Source organism: Caretta caretta, chromosome 28 (genome assembly GCF_965140235.1).
Source record: "Caretta caretta isolate rCarCar2 chromosome 28, rCarCar1.hap1, whole genome shotgun sequence".
Taxonomy (NCBI): domain Eukaryota; kingdom Metazoa; phylum Chordata; order Testudines; family Cheloniidae; genus Caretta; species Caretta caretta.
In genome coordinates, this window is record NC_134233.1 from 15,697,550 (window position 1) to 15,716,661 (window position 19,112).

General features: G+C 49.8%; 1 protein-coding gene across 9 annotated transcripts in view; it reads right to left on the reverse strand.

Moving 5' to 3' along the window:
* The window catches only part of LOC125628643 (uncharacterized), a 96,597-nt gene that overhangs the window by 5,402 nt on the left and 72,083 nt on the right, over nt 1-19,112 (reverse strand). For 5 of the 9 annotated variants that reach the window (XM_075123995.1, XM_075123997.1, XM_075123996.1 and 2 more), the window contains 3 exons: nt 18,097-18,214; nt 4,305-4,387; nt 3,167-3,293 (listed from right to left, as the gene is read on the reverse strand). In XM_075123995.1, coding sequence (XP_074980096.1) covers nt 3,167-3,293; nt 4,305-4,370 — 193 coding nt within the window. In that variant the 5' untranslated portion in view covers nt 4,371-4,387; nt 18,097-18,214. The remainder of the gene's footprint in view (nt 1-3,166; nt 3,294-4,304; nt 4,388-18,096; nt 18,215-19,112) is intronic. The other 4 variants (XM_075123999.1, XM_075124003.1, XM_075124002.1 and 1 more) reach the window with 2 other exon arrangements.

Below are 19,112 nucleotides of genomic sequence, written 5' to 3' on the forward strand. Positions count from 1 at the left end.
GCCGAGTTCAAACTGCTGACCAGAGCGGTCATGATGGGCGTTGTGGGATACCTCCTGGAGGCTACTTAGGGTGATATAAGAGAGCACAGTGTCTACACTGACTCTGCACCGCTCTAACTTCATCTAAAAAAGTTCGATGTCTCTTGTCGAGGTGGCTTTATTATGTTGGCATAACAGGCGAGTTAAAACAGCAGGAGGAGCGCTGCAGAGTGTATACCTCCACTGTTTTGTCGACAAAGCTGACATTTGTCAACAAAACTGTGTCGTGTAGACAAGGCGTAAGAATGGATCCCCATTGTGCTAGGCTAGGTACAAACCACAGACTAGTAAATGGTCCATGCCCTGAAGAATTTAAAATCTAAACAGACAAGAAAACACAGAATGGTGGGAAAGGTAGAACACACCAGCAAAGTGAAAAATGTGATGGCAAGGTGACAGATGTGATGAACCAAAGGCCACATATGGATAGGGGCAACTAGTGACATTATCATAATCAGGGTAAAGGAGAAAATATCATATATATCTGTACTATTACCACAAGGAAGGGCATAAAATACCTCACCCAGTTACCATTTTTTCAGGTTTGATGGGTTCCTGAGACAGTGTAAACTGAATCAGCACCTCCCTTCTCATGGGCTCACCTGCCCTTCGATCTTTGTTTCCAATGATGTCTGTAAGTTGTAAGTATGCACAACGCAAGATGGTGAGTATGAACAATGCAGGACTCTCTTCCCTATAATTATCTTACTCTAATCATTATGTATATTGATCCTTGCTTATGATTTCGGTTATAACTGTCTGTATTAAATCAAGTTTCCCCTGTGTGTTTCACCAAATTTAATCTCCTCATTAACTTTGAGTAGCCTGTAACAAGGAGGTGTGGCCACATTCAGAGAGTAACAGGGAAGGACCGCAATACATCCCGTGGTGGGCAGAACCAGAAAAGCCACATCTGCCATGCCAGAAGCAGAAGGGCGGACAGGAAGCTGAAGTACAAAAGGCGGGTCCTGCAGTTCAATTGGGCAGGAGCTGCCAAGAGAGACAGATGCATCCCACTGGCTGCTGGAACCTGAAGAAGGTCCCCACTGGGCTGAGGGCTGGCCAGATCTCCCCAGGCTGTTGGCCAACCGAGAAACTAAGCAGCTGCTTGGGCTGCTGCCTGGGGACTGGCCAAATCTCTCCGGGCTGCTGGCTGACTGAGATGATGAGGATCTGCTGGGGATGCTACCTGAGGACTTGCCAGAGCTGCCCGGGAAGACAGAGGACCCCCATGTAATAGAGGTACCAAACCCAGGGGATGTGGAAAGTAGCCTGGGGGAACTAGACAACCATCTGCTTAAGTGCGGGCCTAATTCTAGGTAAGCATGTTGTGGGGCAGATCCCCACAATGGACGGCCATTCCACCACTGCTAGGGACCTGGGCTGGGACGTGGTGGAGTCGGCTGGGCCCATGTCCCCCTGCCGTCCCACTCCTGGGGTGGCAGCCTCCCCATATTAGCCAAGGAGGCCTCTGTTAGTGCTCACCCTTCCCTGAGCCCCTAGACTGTGCTGGTGCTCGATTTTACCTGGGCTTGCAGAATGCTTAACCGCTCTGCCCTCATTGCAGGTCAGATTTTACTAATTGTTTGCTGCCGTGCCCAGACCGAGGGCCTGGGGCTCATAGACTTCTCTATTGCTCTGCCTGGCTGGAAGGATGGGACACTAAGTACAGCTAATTCCCTCCTTTTGACCTCACCTTTACAGGTATGTGACAGTGAGGAGGCTTGGTCTCCCTCAGAGAGTGATAAGGAGGGACGACCATGCAGCCCACACGCATAATCTTATAGGTTTAGTACTTCTACCAGCTACACTACCAGCCTGTGACTTCATCAACAAAGTGCCCATTTGTGCCTGGGTAGGGGCCCTGCTATGGGTGGGAGGAATGCAGCAAGGACTCAGGATTGGTGGCCAGGATCGCTGTGCATAGAAATGGGGAGGTTATATGGTAGGGGAGGGGTGAATAAGTGGTGGAGGGAGCTTAAGAGTTACAATAATAATATTTGGGGGGAAAATGTAGAATGAAGTGAAACTGAACAGAAATAAAACTGGAGTGTAGGCTCTAAACCAACAAGGCCTGGGCAGGTTTCAGAGGAACAGCCGTGTTAGTCTGTATCCGCAAAAAGAAAAGGAGGACTTGTGGCACCTTAGAGACTAACCAATTTATTTGAGCGTGAGCTTTCGTGAGCTACAAGCTCACTTCATCGGATGCATGCCGTGGAAACTACAGAAGACATTATATACACAGAGACCATGAAACAATACCTCCTCCCACCCCACTCTCCTGCTGGTAATAGCTTATCTAAAGTGATCATCAAGTTGGGCCATTTCCAGCACAAATCCAGGTTTTCTCACCCTCCGCGCCCCCCCCACCCCCAAACTCACTCTCCTGCTGGTGATAGCCTGGGCAGGGATTTGGGGTTAAAGGTCTGGGATCCTTCACAGCTCTAGATCCCCAAACCTCTCCTCCCTCCCACTGACCCACCCAGCCCACTTCCTGGGTGCCCTTCCTCCACACTCCCCTCCCCTTCTTCCCATTACTCTCAGCCGGCACCACCTCCCGGCACCTTGGGAGCTTCTTGTGTTCCCTCCTCATCTCTCACTACCTCATCCCTCCCTGCTGCTTCTTAGCTCTAACCCTGCACACACCCTCCCCGTGTCCTGGCACCCCAGAATTATCTACTCCCCTGCTTCTCCTCCCCTCCCACAGCTCTGTTCTCCCTTCACCCGTGGGGTCCTGAATGGCAACTTTAGACGCTCTCCTATCAAAAGAGGAGCTCATCGGACTGTCACACAAGCCATGCATGAGTCACACACCTATTTACTCAATTTAGAATTCTACAGGCAGCATATTTTCCTCTTAAAATGAGGAAAAGGCAAGAAAGCTACAGTTATTAATGTAGTTATTAATGTAGCCAATAAGGATACATTAAATGCAATTTTAAAATGACTGACGGCACCAAAAAGGCACATGTCCAAAAATTATACTAGTGGGTGGAGATAAGGCAACAAACGTGGGGCAAGGAAACTTGTCAAAACTTGTATGATGAATAAAGGTATAAAGTTATTACTACTCAGGTTCTTTAGAGACCCCACAGCTTCTAATAACCGAGGGGACAGGACTCCTTACCCAGCAAGACCACCGTCTCATAGTTCTCCTGCATGACATCCCTGTAGAGGGCTCTCTGAGCAGGGTCCAGCAGAGCCCCCTCTTCCCTGGTGAAATACACAGCCACTTCCTCGAAAGTCACCGGCCCCTGAAAGAGCAAGAGTCCAACCCTCAGTACCTGCTGTCCCAGTCACAACCCCACTATTTAGGGAACAGCAGCACCAGGTAAATGGAAGCTCCAGGAGGCACATGTTAACCGAGTCCCACCCCACCTTGCTTAAGCAGCCAGGAGGCATCAGAGTGAGGGTAGAAAGAGAGAATCTTTGTGTCTCCCAGCTGACAGATGGAGGCAGGGTTTTCACAGTTATCACATCCTACTAGCCAGTGCTTGATTATAGGACATGGAGCCTCCAGCAGGGCCCAGAGACAGCCCCTGGGTAGGAATCCCAACACTCTCCCAATAAAATATATGGAAGGATGGGGAAGTCAATAGTAAAGAATATAAGTTAGAAGGTCAGAATTATAGAAAATTGGTAAGGGAAGCTACCAGAAATCAACAACCAATCAATGAAAATAAGAAGGAAGTTATTAAAAGTATATTAAGTACAAAATGAATCCTAACAATGGCAGTCACTTAAAATCTTTCTGTAGTTAATAAATTTCTTTTATGCTTTATCTGAATCAGTGTATTTTGAGTGATGTGTCTGGGGCAAATCCCAGCTTGGTGAGCTCAAGTTTGTTGTGCATATCTTTCCCATATCAAGGGGACGGTCACTATATTAATGAGCTCACATTGTACAGATCCCTTTGCACCATAAGAGGAAATAATTCTGGATTTATACTACAGCAGGTGTGCAAGATTGGGGAGCTGGGAAATTGGCTGTTGTCTTCTATCTGTCCTTGAGTGGCTTAGGTAAAGCACTCAGGTAGCTTAGTTGGGAGCATGCTGCCACCTGCTGTCGTGCTGGGTGATAACAGGGCCTGGAGAGGCTGGCTGAATCTCCATCAAAGCAGTGTGAGAAGGGCCAGCGGGCACAGCGGTTCCTAGAAGCCCCCCAGACTGCCTCCCACCACCCATAGCAGCTCCCACGCTCCTATGCATTTACTGCTCCTCTCCCTCCAAGGAGAACCCACCACCAGCTCCCTCATAATCCCTTACCCGAGCCAGCTCCATTGAAGCCATTTCCTTCCCGCTGGGAGGTGGGGACAATCTGGGGTGAAACATGGATGTTATTCTGTAGCCTGCCAGGGTGAGAAGGGCAAGGTGAGAGAATTCAGATGGGGTTTTTGTCCATTCCACATGCCGATTCCCCCCAGGATTTGTCCCTGCTAATGGACATTCTAGGTTCTGCCACACTGTGAAGCACAAAGTGACCTTATTCCAGTACAGGCCTAGCCCCTTCCCACCAGGGTGTAACCCTCTAAGACATGGTGAAACCTTTCCAGTAACAGAGTCTCTGAACCAAAGGCCAGAGAAGAGCAGAATCAAAGGAGTCAATTTGGGGGATTCTCCCTGTCATTGTCCCCAAGGCAGCTGTCTCAGGTTTACAAGGTTGTTTGATGCTCCAGTCTTTATACAGTCTCTCTTGAGAGTGCCCCCTTTCATGGGATGGGCCTAGTTTTAGCTTTTGGCAAGCGTGAACCCTGGGGCTCTGAGACTGGGCCTTCTTGCCTCAGCACACCTTGTTTCTTTCTGTGGCTCCCAAGTGAGTCGAAAGGAGTAGATACTCCTGATAGAGACTGTGAACATAAGAACAGCCCACTGCATCAGACCAATGGTTCATCTAGCTCAGTGGCCAATGCCAGGTGCTTCAGAGGGAATGAACAGAACAGGGAATCATCAAGTGATCCATCCCCCGTCTCCCATTCCCAGCTTCTGGCAAACAGAGGCTAGAGACACCATCGCTGCCCATCCTGCCTGTGACACTGACAGATGAGGTTTTAGCTCTTGCAAAAGCCCCCAAATCTTAATTGAACATGGACAAACGCAGAGCTGGAATCAGTCTGGCTCACCTGTGTCAGTATTGTTAAAACAGGTTTTAGAATTAGAAGAATGTGTTTAATGTTTAGACTTTATTGAATGCTTGTGAGTTGCTGCCTGGAATAATATCTGAGTATCATAGAATCATATGATGAGAAGGAACCGCGAGAGGTCATCTAGTCCAGTCCTCTGGACTCATGGCAGGACAAAGTATTATCCAGATCATCTCTGACAGGAGTTTTCTAACCTGCTCTTAAAAATCTCCAATGATGGACTTTCCACAACTGCCCTAGGCAAATTATTCTAGTGCTTAACCACCCTGACAGGAAGGTTTTCCTAATTTCCCACCTAAACCTCCTTTACTGCAATTTAAGCCCCTTGCTTCTTGTCCTATCCTCAGAGGTTAAGAAGAACAATTTTTCTCCCTCCTCCTTGTAAAGACCTTTTATGTACTTGAAAACTGTGATCATGTCCCCTCTCAGTCTTCTCTTCTCCAGACTTAATAAGCCCATTTTGTTCCAATCTTCCCTCATAGCTCATGTTTTCTAGACCTTTAATCATTTCTGTTGCTCCTCTCTGGAATTTCTCCAATTTGTCTACATCTATCCTGAAATGTGGCTCCCAGAACTGGACACAATACTCCAGTTGAGGCCTAATCAGTGTGGAGTAGAGTGAAATAATTATTTCTCATCTCTTGCTTACAACACTCCTCCTAATACATCCCAGATGATGTTTGCTTTTTTTTTTTTTGCTTTTTTTTTTGCAACAGCGTTACACTGTTGACTCATATTAAGCTTGTGGTCCACTATCACCCCCTGATCACTTTCCGCAGGACTCCTTCCTAAGCAGTCATTTCCCATTTTGCATGTGGTGCAACTGATTGTTCCTTCCTAAATGAAGTACTTTGCATTTGTCCGTATTGAATTTCATCCTACTGACTTCAGACCATTTCTCCAGTCTGTCCAGATCATTTGAATTTTAATCCTCTCCTCCAAAGCACTTGCAAACCCTCCCAGCTTGGTACCATCCACAAACTTTGTAAGTGTACTCTCTATGCCATTATCTAAATTATTGATGAAGATATTGAACAGAACTGGATCCAGAACTGATCCACGCGGGACCCACCACATTATACCCTTCCAGCATGTCTGTGAACAACTGAACCAGTTGCATTGTGAGCTTCTGTGGCTATGTAAATCACCAGGCAGGACAGAGACTTTAACTATGTGAAGTGCTGACTGGCAAAAGACAGCATTAAATGCTGCCTGGCAGGAAAGATCCATTGACACGGGATGTTAAACTATTACTATTATGGGATGTTAAAGAAGACAAAAGACTGTTGTTCTGCTCTTGACTTCACACAGTTGTTTTCCCCTTTCTTTTCTTTTTTGTTCCTTTATTTACCCTTGTTTGCCAGCAGTTGGCTCTTTTGCAGTTTCACCTGGTACCCGAGAGAGGAAGAAAGTGTCCCAAGGCCTCAGCCAGAGGGTTGAGCCTGACACAGTAGAAGGGCACACCCCTGTAGCACCCTTGGAGCAGGGAGAAATTGGACTCACAGAGGTGCAGCCCAGAAGGCCTGAGGCCCAGGAATTTGGCACCAGTTTGATGGGCTGGATGGCTTCTCACTGGGGGCTGCCACAAGCCTGGCACATGGAGTACATATGGGGTGGCCTGGGGAGCAGGAAGCTGGTCAGTGTCCCAGACAGCACTCCGCGAACGGAAATGGAGAGGGAACGAGGGACACTGCTGTGAACTCAGCACCCGTCGTGAAGGCCATTGGCAGAAAGTTGTCCTCTTCCTGACCTACGGGGGTCAGACAGTGACACAGAGATCCCTTGGCAAAGGGTCATTTTGTCTTTGCCAGCAGCTCTCACCTGACAAACCCATCACACCAAACATATCCCTTGGAGGATGGTCATGTGAGGTGTCTACAGAAAGCACATAACTGGTCAAGACTCATAATGACTGAGAGATCAACGTATAGGTCATATGTAACGAAGAGAGGGAAGAGCATCTTTGCAAGCAGACTGGCTAACCTATTGAGGAGGGCTTTAAACTAGGTTCACTGGGGGAAGGAGACCAAAGCCCTGAGGTAAGTGGGGAAGTGGGATACAAGGGGGTGAAGCACGAGCAGGAAAGAGCGAGAGGGGAGGGCTCCTGCCTCATACTGAGAAAGAGGGACGATCAGCGAGTTATCTCAAGTGCCTATACACAAATGCAAGAAGCCTGGGAAACAAGCAGGGAGAACTGGAAGTCCTGGCACAGGCAAGGACTTATGATGTGATTGGAATAACAGAGACTTGGTGGGATAACTCACATGACTGGAGTACTGTCATGGATGGATATAAACTGTTCAGGAACAACAGGCAGGGCAGAAAAGCTGGGTGAGTTGCATTGTATGTAAGAGAGCAATATGACTGCTCAGAGCTCCGGTATGAAACTGCAGAAAAACCTGAGAGTCTCTGGATTAAGTTTAGAAATGTGAGCAACAAGGGTGATGTCATGGTGGGAGTCTGCTGTAGACCACTGGACCAGGGAGATGAGGTGGACGAAACTTTCTTCCGGCAACTAACGGAAGTTACTAGATCGCAGGCCCTGGTTCTCAAGGGAGACTTCAATCACCCTGATATCTGCTGGGAGAGCAACACAGCAGTGCACAGACAATCCAGGAAATTTTTGGAAAATGTAGGGGACCATTTCCTTGTGCAAGTGCTGGAGGAACCAACTACGGGCAGAGCTCTTCTTGACCTGCTGCTCACAAACCGGGAAGAATTAGTAGGGGAAGCAAAAGTGGATGGGAACCTGGGAGGCAGAGACCATGAGATGGTCGAGTTCAGGATCCTGACACAGGGAAGAAAGGAGAGCAGCAGAATACGGACCCTGAACTTCAGAAAAGCAGATTTTGACTCCCTCAGGGAACTGATGGGCAGGATCCCCTGGGAGAATAACATGAGGGGGAAAGGAGTCCAGGAGAGTTGGCTGTATTTTAAAGAATCCTTACTGAGGTTACAGGGACAAACCATCCTGATGTGTAGAAAGAGTAGTAAATATGGCAGGCGACCAGCTTGGCTTAATAGTGAAATCCTTGCTGATCTTAAACACAAAAAAGAAGCTTACAAGGAGTGGAAGACTGGACAAATGACCAGGGAGGAGTATAAAAATATTGCTCAGGCATGCAGGAGTGAAATCAGGAAGGCCAAATCACACTTGGGAGTTGCAGCTAGCAAGAGATGTTAAGAGTAACAAGAAGGGTTTCTTCAGGTATGTTAGCAACAAGAAGAAAGTCAAGGAAACTGTGGGCCCCTTACTAAATGAGGGAGGTAATCTAGTGATAGAGGATGTGGAAAAAGCTAATGTACTCAATATTTTTTTTGCCTCTGTCTTCATGAACAAGGTCAGCTCCCAGACTACTGCACTGGGCAGCACAGCATGGGGAGGAGGTGACCAGCCCTCTGTGGACAAAGAAGTGGTTCAGGACTATTTAGAAAAGCTGGATGAGCACAAGTCCATGGGGCCAGATGCGCTGCATCCGAGAGTGCTAAAGGAGTTGGCGGATGTGATTGCAGAGCCATTGGCCATTATCTTTGAAACTCATGGCGATCGGGGAGGTCCCGGATGACTGGAAAAAGGCTAATGTAGTGCCCATTTTTAAAAAAGGGAAGAAGGAGGATCCTGGGAACTATAGGCCAGTCAGCCTCACCTCAGTCCCTGGAAAAATCATGGAGCAGGTCCTCAAGGAATCAATTCTGAAGCACTTAGAGGAGAGGAAAGTGATCAGGAACAGTCAGCATGGATTCACCAAGGGCAAGTCATGCCTGACTAATTGCCTTCTGTGACGAGATAACTGGCTCTGTGGATGAGGGGAAAGCAGTGGACATGTTATTCCTTGACTTTAGCAAAGCTTTTCACACGGTCTCCCACAGTATTCTTGCCAGCAAATTAAAGAAGTATGGGCTGGATGAATGGACTATAAGGTGGATAGAAAGCTGGCTAGATCATCAGGCTCAATGGGTAGTGATCAATGGCTCCATGTTTAGTTGGCAGTCTGTATCAAGCAGAGTGCCCCAAGGGTCGGTCCTGGAGCCGGTTTTGTTCAATACCTTCATTAATGATCTGGAGGATGGCATGGACTGCACCCTCAGCAAGTTTGCAGATGACACTAAACTGGAAGAGAGGTAGATACGCTGGAGGGTAGGGATAAGATATCTAGGGACCTAGGCAAATTGGAGGATTGGGCCAAGAGAAATCTTATGAGGTTCAACAAGGACAAGTGCAGAGTCCTGCACTTAGGATGGAAGAATCCCATGCACCGCTACAGATTAGGGACCGAATGGCTAGGCAGCAGTTCTGCGGAAAAGGACCTAGGGGTTACAGTGGATGAGAAGCTGGATATGAGTCAACAGTGTGCCCTTGTTGCCAAGAAAGCTAACGGCATTTGGGGCTGTATAAGTGGGGGCATTGTCAGCAGATCGAGGGATGTGATCGTTCCCCTCTATTCGACATTGGTGAGGCCTCATCTGGAGTACTGTGTCCAGTTTTGGGCCCCACACGACAAGAAGGATGTGAAAAAATTGGAAAGAGTCCAGCAGAGGGCAACAAAAATGATGAGGGGACTGGAACACATGACTTATGAGGAGAGGCTGAGGGAGCTGGGATTGTTTAGCCTGCGGAAGAGAAGAATGAGGGGGGATTTGATAGCTGCTTTCAACTACCTGAGAGGGGGTTCCAGAGAGGATGGATCTAGACTGTTCTCAGTGATAGCAGATGACAGAACAAGGAGTAATGGTCTAAGTTGCAGTGGGGGAGGTTTAGGTTGGATATTAGGAAAAACTTTTTCACTAGGAGGGTGGTGAAGCACTGGAATGCGTTACCTAGGGAGGTGGTGGAATCTCCTTCCTTTGAGGTTTTTAAGGTCAGGCTTGACAAAGCCCTGGCTGGGATAATTTAGTTGGGGATTGGTCCTGCTTTGAGCAGGGGGTTGGACTAGATGACCTTCTGGGGTCCCTTCCAACCCTGATATTCTATGATTCTATGTAAGGAACAAAGCATTTATATTGAAAATCTACTTTCTGGACTTGGAATGGAAAATAAATCACTGAGAGGTAATGGGCCCCGGGATTGGCCCATCCACCCAAGAGGGAGTCATCACTTCTCACTAGTCAGCTGGCAAGGTAACACAAGGATTAAGTGACCAGCCTTCCTCCCTCCCAAACTATCAATGGAAAACCATCCGAGGCACCACCAAACAACTGAAACTGGGAGGTGGGGGAGAGGGGATTGATGGAGAGGGTGAAACTGAAGGTAACACAAATTTAATCACCTGAAATCCAAAATATGAATAGTTTAAAGGCACATGTCACCTGTTTATGATGTGAAGGGACGGGCCAGAATGTATAGGGGAGGGGGCCTGTTTTGAGGAGGGGAAGACTGGGCAGAGCTAGGGCATGGCTGGACTAGGGGCAGGAGGCCCAGCTGGAAGTAGCAGTGAGAGGCCCAGCTCAGTGTGCAGCTCAGCCTGCATCACCAAGGTGGCATGCACCATATTGTATGCTGCTGCTGCTGCCTGTAATATGTGTGTGCAGCAGCCTAGGACAGGAGACAGCTACTTGCTTCTACAGTGCTAACAGAGGGCTGGAGGGTATGGACAAGAAGGGAAGGCTGAACGGGAAGTGGCGGCAGGAGGAGGAGGTGGAGAAGGAGAGAGAGACAAGCACCATCTTCTCTCATGTACTTTAGGTACCGTAACCACCATATGATTAAACTGTCAAGATCTTGGGGAACAGACCATGTCAGAGATTTCTCTCTCTGGCTCTGTTACCAACTTGACAAACACTTGAAAGAAGGGGAGGAGGAGCTGGAATTGGTGGCAGAAGGAGGAGGTGGAGAAGGAGAGAGACAATTGAAAGTATAACCATTATTCCCATTCCACTGCAACAAAAAGTACAGGAGATGGGAGCAGCTTCACAATCTCCCAGCACCTACGTGGAGAGAGCACTGGACGGGGATAATTCCTGGCTCTGCCACAGACCTGCTGGGTGACCTTGGGTAAGACCATGGCACTTCTCTGTGCCTTGCATTGCAAACCTGCTTGAGACCCACAACTGCCTAAAAGGCCACAAATTCCTCCAGCCAACATCGCTCTGTGTTAAGAGCTAGAAAATTCACCTCCAAAAAACTATATGAACACAGGATTTAAGGTTGCCCCAAGGTGTCTGGTACCCCTCCAGAAGAGAGATCAGCAAAACTCAAACTTGTAATACCCAGGCAATATAGAGATAAGGCACTCACCAATGTAACCCTAAATCTGACTGCAGGGCTGTCCCTAGACATTGTGGTGCCCTACACAGCCCCCCCCGGGGGGCATGGCCCCAGGCCTCCATGGGAGTCTGGCCCCAGGCCTCGGGGGGGGGGGCTGTATCCAGTCTGTGGGGGGAAGGAGCAGGCTTGGGGGGCAGGGGAAAAGCACCCCCCAGCACAAGCCAGTGGAGCGGAGCGGGTTGGGGTCAACTCACTCCACTTTCTGGCCCCCAGTGATTGCACTGCGGGCCTGACCCTGCACTCACGGGGTGGTGGGAAGTGGAGTGACCCAGCCCCAGCCCCCTCCGTTGTGTTTCCCTGGCTCCCAGCCTTGGGACATGGGGGGAACCAACCCCTAGCATTCACCAGTGGTGTGGGTGGGAGCCGGCAGAGTGGAGCAGGCTGGGGCCAGGTCGCTTCATTTCCCACCCCCTGGTGAGAGCAAGGCGCACCCGACCCTTGCTGCAGTCCCCCAGGACACAGCTCGGGGAAGGGGTGGAGTGGGGGTGCGGTGGAGCAGGGGTGGGAAGCAGTGGGGAGCGGGCTCTGGAGAAGGGGTGGAGTTGGTGCAGGGCAGGAGCAGCTTTCCTGGCCGGCTTAGCTGACCAGCGGTTCAGGCTGGCCACTGGAGCAGCACGCAGCTGCACAGGGCACCAGGAAATGCCCCAAATTTCCTGGTGCTTTATGCAGCTGCATACTTTGCGCATGGGTACAGACGGCCCTGTCTGACTGATTTGAGCAATGACCCAATACTCCCACAACACACCTATGCGTACCCAGCCATTGCAGATAGTGCCTATCACTAAAGAAACATGGAACAAGACAACTCTAGCACAGAATCCAGCACCTTGTCTTTGCTAAGACGGAATCTGGTTTTAGGTGACCTGCGTGGTACCATTTAAATGTACCTTCTAAATTCTTTTCAATGAAGAAATCTGCGATGTGGAGTTTGCAGATCTATTACCTACACAAACGTACTTGAGGAGCTACCAACACCCGTTCTACACTCAGACACTGAGCCTGCTCCCCAGAAACAGCCGCACACTTGGTCTGTTGAACACCTCTTTCATCCTTACTCACACAAGTTCCAGCTAACATTCCACATTCACTTACCCATCGTTAAGCACACAGACTGCTCTCAGATCCCACCTCGCTGCTGACCATTCCCATGGCAAACCGTCCCCTGTTTCCTCCTGACAACATGCCCAGCTCAGTGCAGAAATGATACAGACTGGAAGCTCAAGGTACACATGCACCTCTTTCCTTTCACCGCACACATCGGGGGGGACTCAGACCCAGATCTTCTCATATCACAATCACACCTCCACCAAGTTGCTCTAACTAACACCTCTACCTTTCTGTGCAGCCACACCTAACAGAGTGCGTGCAGCTGGCGTGCAGGCAGAGAACGCCCAGTGGCTGTTGCCAGCTCCAGGGGGCAGAGTTAAGGTTGCATTGGCATGGACATTAGCTCTCTATTTCCTAGTTTTGAGAGGTTTGAATTTTACTGAACTTGACATTCTGGCAGGGCCCAACATATCGCTGGGCAACCTTAACTCTGCATTAATGAAGGGGTCAGTGACTAGATGAATGTTCAGTAAATACGCAGAAAGTGATAACTCCCCATCCCTGCCTGCCATTCACACAGGCAGCAAAGCCCTGGGCAAGGCAACTTTAAGAGGCAAAGAGAAGGGGATAGAGTTTGGAGGTTTTCTGCCTGTCAAGAGTGGGTAGCAGCAAGGGAAGACTGGCAGCTGGTTGTTGGAGGAGTGAAGAGGTTTGAGATATGGTGGGGGCAGCTTTGAGTCATGGTCGGGGACTGGGTAACATGGGTTTGGGGGACACTTGCTTCTTCTGTGCCCCTTCCACATCCTATTGCGAGTAGAGAATGACCACTCTGCTTTATTTCTTGCCCAATTAAGGGTAACTTTCCCATGCCACTCTGCCATCACGGAGCGGGGATGGGAAACCATTGCTGCACACAGGCGAGCCACATAAGGACCAGGGCAGAAGCTGCAGTCTTGGAGAAGACCCTACTGTGATTCCCTGCTCACCCTCAGCGGTGAGATATCTTCCATAATGAACACAGCCTGTGAAAAATATGGGCACAGGAATGATTATGAGCCCCCCCACCCCCTACAGTGCTGTCTCTCCCCAAGAGCCACGTGCCCAGTGTACAGTATGGTCCTGGAACAGTAATTTCCCCTGCCCCTGCTGTTACCATTTTGGGGGGCTTGTGGCTCATGGGTGCTTGCCTGGGGTCAGCCAGTTAGTGACAGGTGTGTGAATAGTGGCTATATTTTAAATCAGTGGTCTCTGTGTTGCAAACAATACCGCTTCTGTAAAATGCTGCATTTTGGCTTCACAGATATGCCCTTGGGAGCCCAGCCTCCCTCTTTCTTATCGCTGGCTGAATGGCTACGCAGAATTAGAAAGTGGCCATCAAGAACTAAAGAGAATTTTCTGCATGAGGTCATGATGCACTCTGCGGCCGAAAAACAAGAATTGAAAGAGTGGCCGAACAGCGAGAAGAGGGACCGAAAGGAGAATGGGGTGCGCCAGAATGAAGCCATGGAGCGGCTCTTAAATGTTATGGAGAGCCAAGCGGTCATGCTCCAGGGGCTACTAGTACTGCAAACTGAGGAGCTCTGTGACCGCCCTCCCCTGCAGCCATTGTCACAAAACTCTTTCCAATGCACCCCCCTGACACCGCCAACACACTCTTATCACCCTCCTGGCTCCAGTCTGTACCCGCTGCCTTCCACTCCTGCCCCATCACAGTCCAGCCCTGCGGACGCCCAGTACCCACTGCACTCAATACCCGTCCCTCTGCAATTTAGCCCTGCTGAAGTACGGTACCCGCCGCACTGTACTCCAAAGGATAAGGCTGGATATGATACCTGGACATACACAAATCTCTAACCACGCCGGGACCCCACCTCCTCCTGGGACCCTCCCTTCCCCCATCTCCCTGCTGGTTGTCCAGGGAATTCGCCCTTTTCAGCAAGGAGCGCCCTCTGCCAGTCAGTGTCTTGCCTGCCGCTGGCCCCGTGCCCATCCTGGTCCCCGGTGCCCTTCTAGATTATGGTTCTTTGCCCTGGCAGTACCCCCTCAGTCTGGGTCCCCCTTCCCCAGGGGAACCCCCAATCCCCTAACCCTCCCTTGCCTCAGTGGCTACTGTCAGTCATCGTCTAGCCCCCACTCCTTGGGCAGACTGCAGTCTGTACCACGCATCATCGGCAAGGGGGGTCAGACCAGCTGCCTCTGTCTAGGTCTGGGCTGCTCCTCTGCAGCCTTAGTACCCTTTTGTGGGCCTTTACCTGGGCCTGCAGCCTGGGGCTCTGCTAGGCTGGAGCTCCCCGGCTTCGTCTGCCCTTCCCCAGCACTGCCCTGCCCTAGGTACTCTCCTCAGCTTCCCAGGCAGCCAGGTCCTCCTCTCTCCATGTAGCTAGAGAGAGTGTCTCCTTCTGGCCCACTGCCCTCTTATAAGGGCCAGCTGGGCCCTAATTACACAGGCCACAGCTATGGCTGTTTTCACGAACAGCCCAGCTTCTCCCTCTCTCAGCCCTCTCCCAGGGCTGTTTTAAGCCCTTCAAGGCATGTTGGGGGGACCACCCTGCCACAGCATCCCTGATCCTTTTGGACCCATGCTGCACCCCTCTAATAGCCCTTGTCTCTGGCTGTTCAAATTCAGCCTCCAGGCACTGAGCCTCAGCAGTCCAGCCCGGAGTGAAACTTTCACCCTTCCCTTCACAAATATTCTGGAGCATACAGCACGCAGCTATAAGCATAAGAATATTGTCATCAGCCGGGTCCAGTCTCCCATATAGGCAGCACCAGCGGGCCTTTAAATGGCCAAAAGCCCACTCAACAGTCATTCTGCACTTGTCAGCCTGTTGTTGAACCGCTCCTTGCTGCATGGCATTAAGGGGTAGGCAGGGTCTCCCAGGATGACATTGGGGATTTTGACTTCCCCTATGGTGATCTTCTGGTCCGGAAAGAAAGTCCCTGCTTGCAGTTTCCTGAACAGGCCAATGTTCCAAAAGATGCATGTGTCATGCACCTTTCTGGACCAGCCTGTGTTAATGTCTGTGAAACGCCCATGGTGATCCACAAGCGCCTGGAGAACCATAGAGAAATACCCCTTGTGATTAATGTACTTGGTGGCCAGGTGGTCTGGTTCCAGAATTGGAATATGAGTGCCATCTATCCCCCTCCACAGTTAGGGAAGCCCATTTGTGCAAAGCCATCCACAATGTCACGCACATAGCCGAGAGTCATGGTCTTCCAGAGCAGGATGTGATTACTGGCCCAGCACACTTCTGTCAACACAAGTCCAACAGTCGACTTCCCCACTCCGAACTGGTTAGTGACTGACACCACTGCCACTTGTGATGTGTTGGTGAGAGCGAGCAGCATATTGGTCAACAGTGCAGGATCCATTCCTGAGCCCAAAGAGGCACAATGTGCAGTACAAAAAACCATTGACACATGGTGCCAAATGCGGATGAAAGCACAGGGATTGCTGGGATGTGAACCAATGCATTATGGGGCATTGGGACAGGACCCAGGACCCAGTCCACGATCCCCTCCACTTTCCCACAACTCTTAGTGGCAGAAGAGGAAGAGATGTTCTCTAGGACAGCAGCCCAGAGTGCACTGCTCCGAACACCGCTGCAAGTGTGAACACGCTATTGTGCGGGCAGCTGACAGTGTGAACACACAACAGCAGTTTCCCTTTAGCGCTCCCTGAGTGGCGCTGTAACTGCTGGCGATGTAACTCTGCCAGTGTAAACATACCTTTACTCTCTTCCCATTGGAGAATAGCTCAGGGCAACAATTTCCCACCGAAGCAAGGACAAATCCCGCAGATAGAATGAGTGGGAAAGCCCACCAAATCTGAGGTGTTTTTAAACAAGCATGGGAGCTTTAGAGAGAAAAGGGGACAAAATCAGTGGAGGAGAATAGAGAAATTGTGAATAAATTGACACCACTGGGGAGCAGCAACTGCTCAGCCCAGACTCCCGGATCAGAAAGAAGACAGCAGCATCCTGTATTTTACCAAGCACTCACTACTCCTGGGGGAATTCTGTGCCAAAAAATTTAAAAATTCTACACACAAGATTTTAAAATTCTGCAAAATTCTGCATATTTTATTTGTTAAAAGAACAAAATATAATCATGCCAGTTTCAATTGTTTTGGTAATTTATTTCAAAACACCTGTTACTAAGTATGTATTTAACAATACAGACACTCCCCCGCCCAAAATCATATTTCCTACACCCCTCAGAAGCAGTGCAAAGGCTTGGAGGAGTCAGGGGCAACAGAGGAGTTGAGGGAGAGGGAAGGAGTCTGGGAGTTAACCTGGTGGGTTGTTTGGTGTAGGTGGGAGAAGTATGGAACAGATATTTTTGGGAGGGGAAGAGATTGTTAGGGAGTTGGGGAGCCTCCCTCATGCAGACCCTAGCTGATCACAAGCCTCTCCCATTCAATCAGGTGCACCTGCCCCTGTCCCTGTCCCTGTGTGTCCCAGCATCACCCATCCCCATGTGTCCCTGCAGCCCCCCTGTGATAAATGAAGGGTGGGGGAGCTCCCTTTTATGGACATCCAGCCAACCAGTTAGCTATAAAATCTCTGTTAGTAGCTGTTCTCTACTTGCTTTACCTGTAAAGGGTTTAAAAGTCCATAGGTAAAAGGAAGGGAGTGGGCACCTGACCAAAAGAAGGCTAGAACTTTTTAAAATTGGGGAAAAAAACTTCCCCTTTTTCTGACTGTGCTTTTCTCCCAGAGACAGGGCTGGAACTATGCTGTAAAAAGCTTTGGGCTGAAAAATCACCAGCTTATACCTAGAAACTACTCATTTGAAACCCCAGATATGTAAGTAGATCAGGAAATGCCTAGGAAGATGTGATTACGTTTATCTCTTTTATTTCTTTATGGCTTGTGGACTGCTCTATGCTAACCCCAGTTTCTTTTTTTTGCTTGTAACCTTTAAGCTGGACCTCAAGAGATCTATCTTGACGCTTAATCCTTGTACTTGTTTTTTTTTTAAATCTAGCAAAAAGTTGAAGTTCCAGATGTATTTCCTTTCTTTTGGTTTTTAATAAAATTTACCTTTTTTAAGAACAGGATTGGGTTTTTGTGTCCTAAGAGGTTTGTGCACGGTGGTGGTGACAGCTGGTGGTGACAGCTGATTTCCTTGGTTTTCTTTCCCAGCTCTTCCCCGGAGTGGGGGTGAAAGGGCTTGAGGGTACCTCACAGGAAGAAATTCCCAAGTGCGCCTTCCTGAGTTCTCAAAGCGGTTTTTGCATTTGGCTGGTGGCAGCATCTACCCACCCAAGGTCAGAGAAAACCTGTAACCTTGGGAGTTAAATACAAGCCTGGAGTGGCCAGTATTAAGGTTTAGAATCCTTCCAGGCCCCCAACTTCTGCACTCAAAGTATAGGAGTGAGGAATCAGCCTTGAAACCCCCCCATGGGTCCCTGAGACCTCCCTTCGCCCTGTCACCATGTGGCCCTGCAGCCCCCCTCCCATTCAACCCCTGGCTCAGTGCTTTCACCCCACTATCTCCTGAGCCAATGCCCCAGTCTGTCCCCCTCACTAGCCATTCTGGACCCCAGTCTGTGACACGCCCCCCGCCGTCCCATGTGCCCCACTCTGTCTGTCCTAACCTGGCTCGGCAGGCAGAGTGCTCTGATGAACCCCGCTGGCTGCTGGCTGGTCTGGTGCCACAGGGCCTCTGGTGGGTGAAACGTGGAAATGCAGCACTTCTCGGGCAGAATGTATTTTCTGCAGGGAGAAAAAAAGGAATTCTGTGCTGGACGTGAATTCTGCATGTGAGGAGTAAATCACACCCTGCACAAACATCACCTGCTCACTCCCATCTCTTCTCCCTGTGTCTCCGAGTCCCAGAGCTGCTGCTGTCACTGACATACAGAGGCTTTAGTGTCCCATTAGTGTTGGAAGGACCCAGTCATTACAGGAGTGAACCCTAATTTCCCCATTATATGGGACAGTCTCAGCTGAGCGGGAAGTAAGAAGGGGAGGAGGTGCAAAGGGAAAAAGAGAGAGACTGAACGGGTTCTTGTAGCCATGTTTGTCCCAGGATATTAAAAAGAAGTATTTTTTTTTAATTGGTCCTAAAAGAAATTCCCTCACCCACCTTGTCTCTCCAAGAGATCTGAAAGTGGCAGAAGGAGACAAACAGGAAGAGAGAGCTCAGGACTCTAAATCAAACATTTTCAATCCCCTGGAAGAAACTACATTTCCCATCTGCCCATGGGTGTGTGTGTGTTTTATATGAGGGACCACCCCATTCCTCTCACAGCAGCAAGGGGAGACTGCAGCCAGCCCCAGAGGGTCCTTCCCCACCCTGGGATGTGTGTGGCGAGAAAGTTTGTGTGTGGTGGGTGCACGGGCTGGGTCCCCAGACAGCTAGAGCCATCTGCAGACTGGAAAGCCAGGGGAACTCCAGCACAGCATGGGGGCTGGGGTAGCAGTTCTGGAGCTGGGCCTCTGTCCCCTCTGGGTCCCATGGCAGATGGCTCTGGCAGCACCAAGTGGGTCCATCACCTCAGGGGCAGGTTTCGGTAGTGTCTGAGATCAGGGTGAGGATTGTGGGGGGTGTGCATGCCCAGGAATGGGGGATTGAATTCACCTCCCCACCCCTCTGCAGAGCCCAGCAACT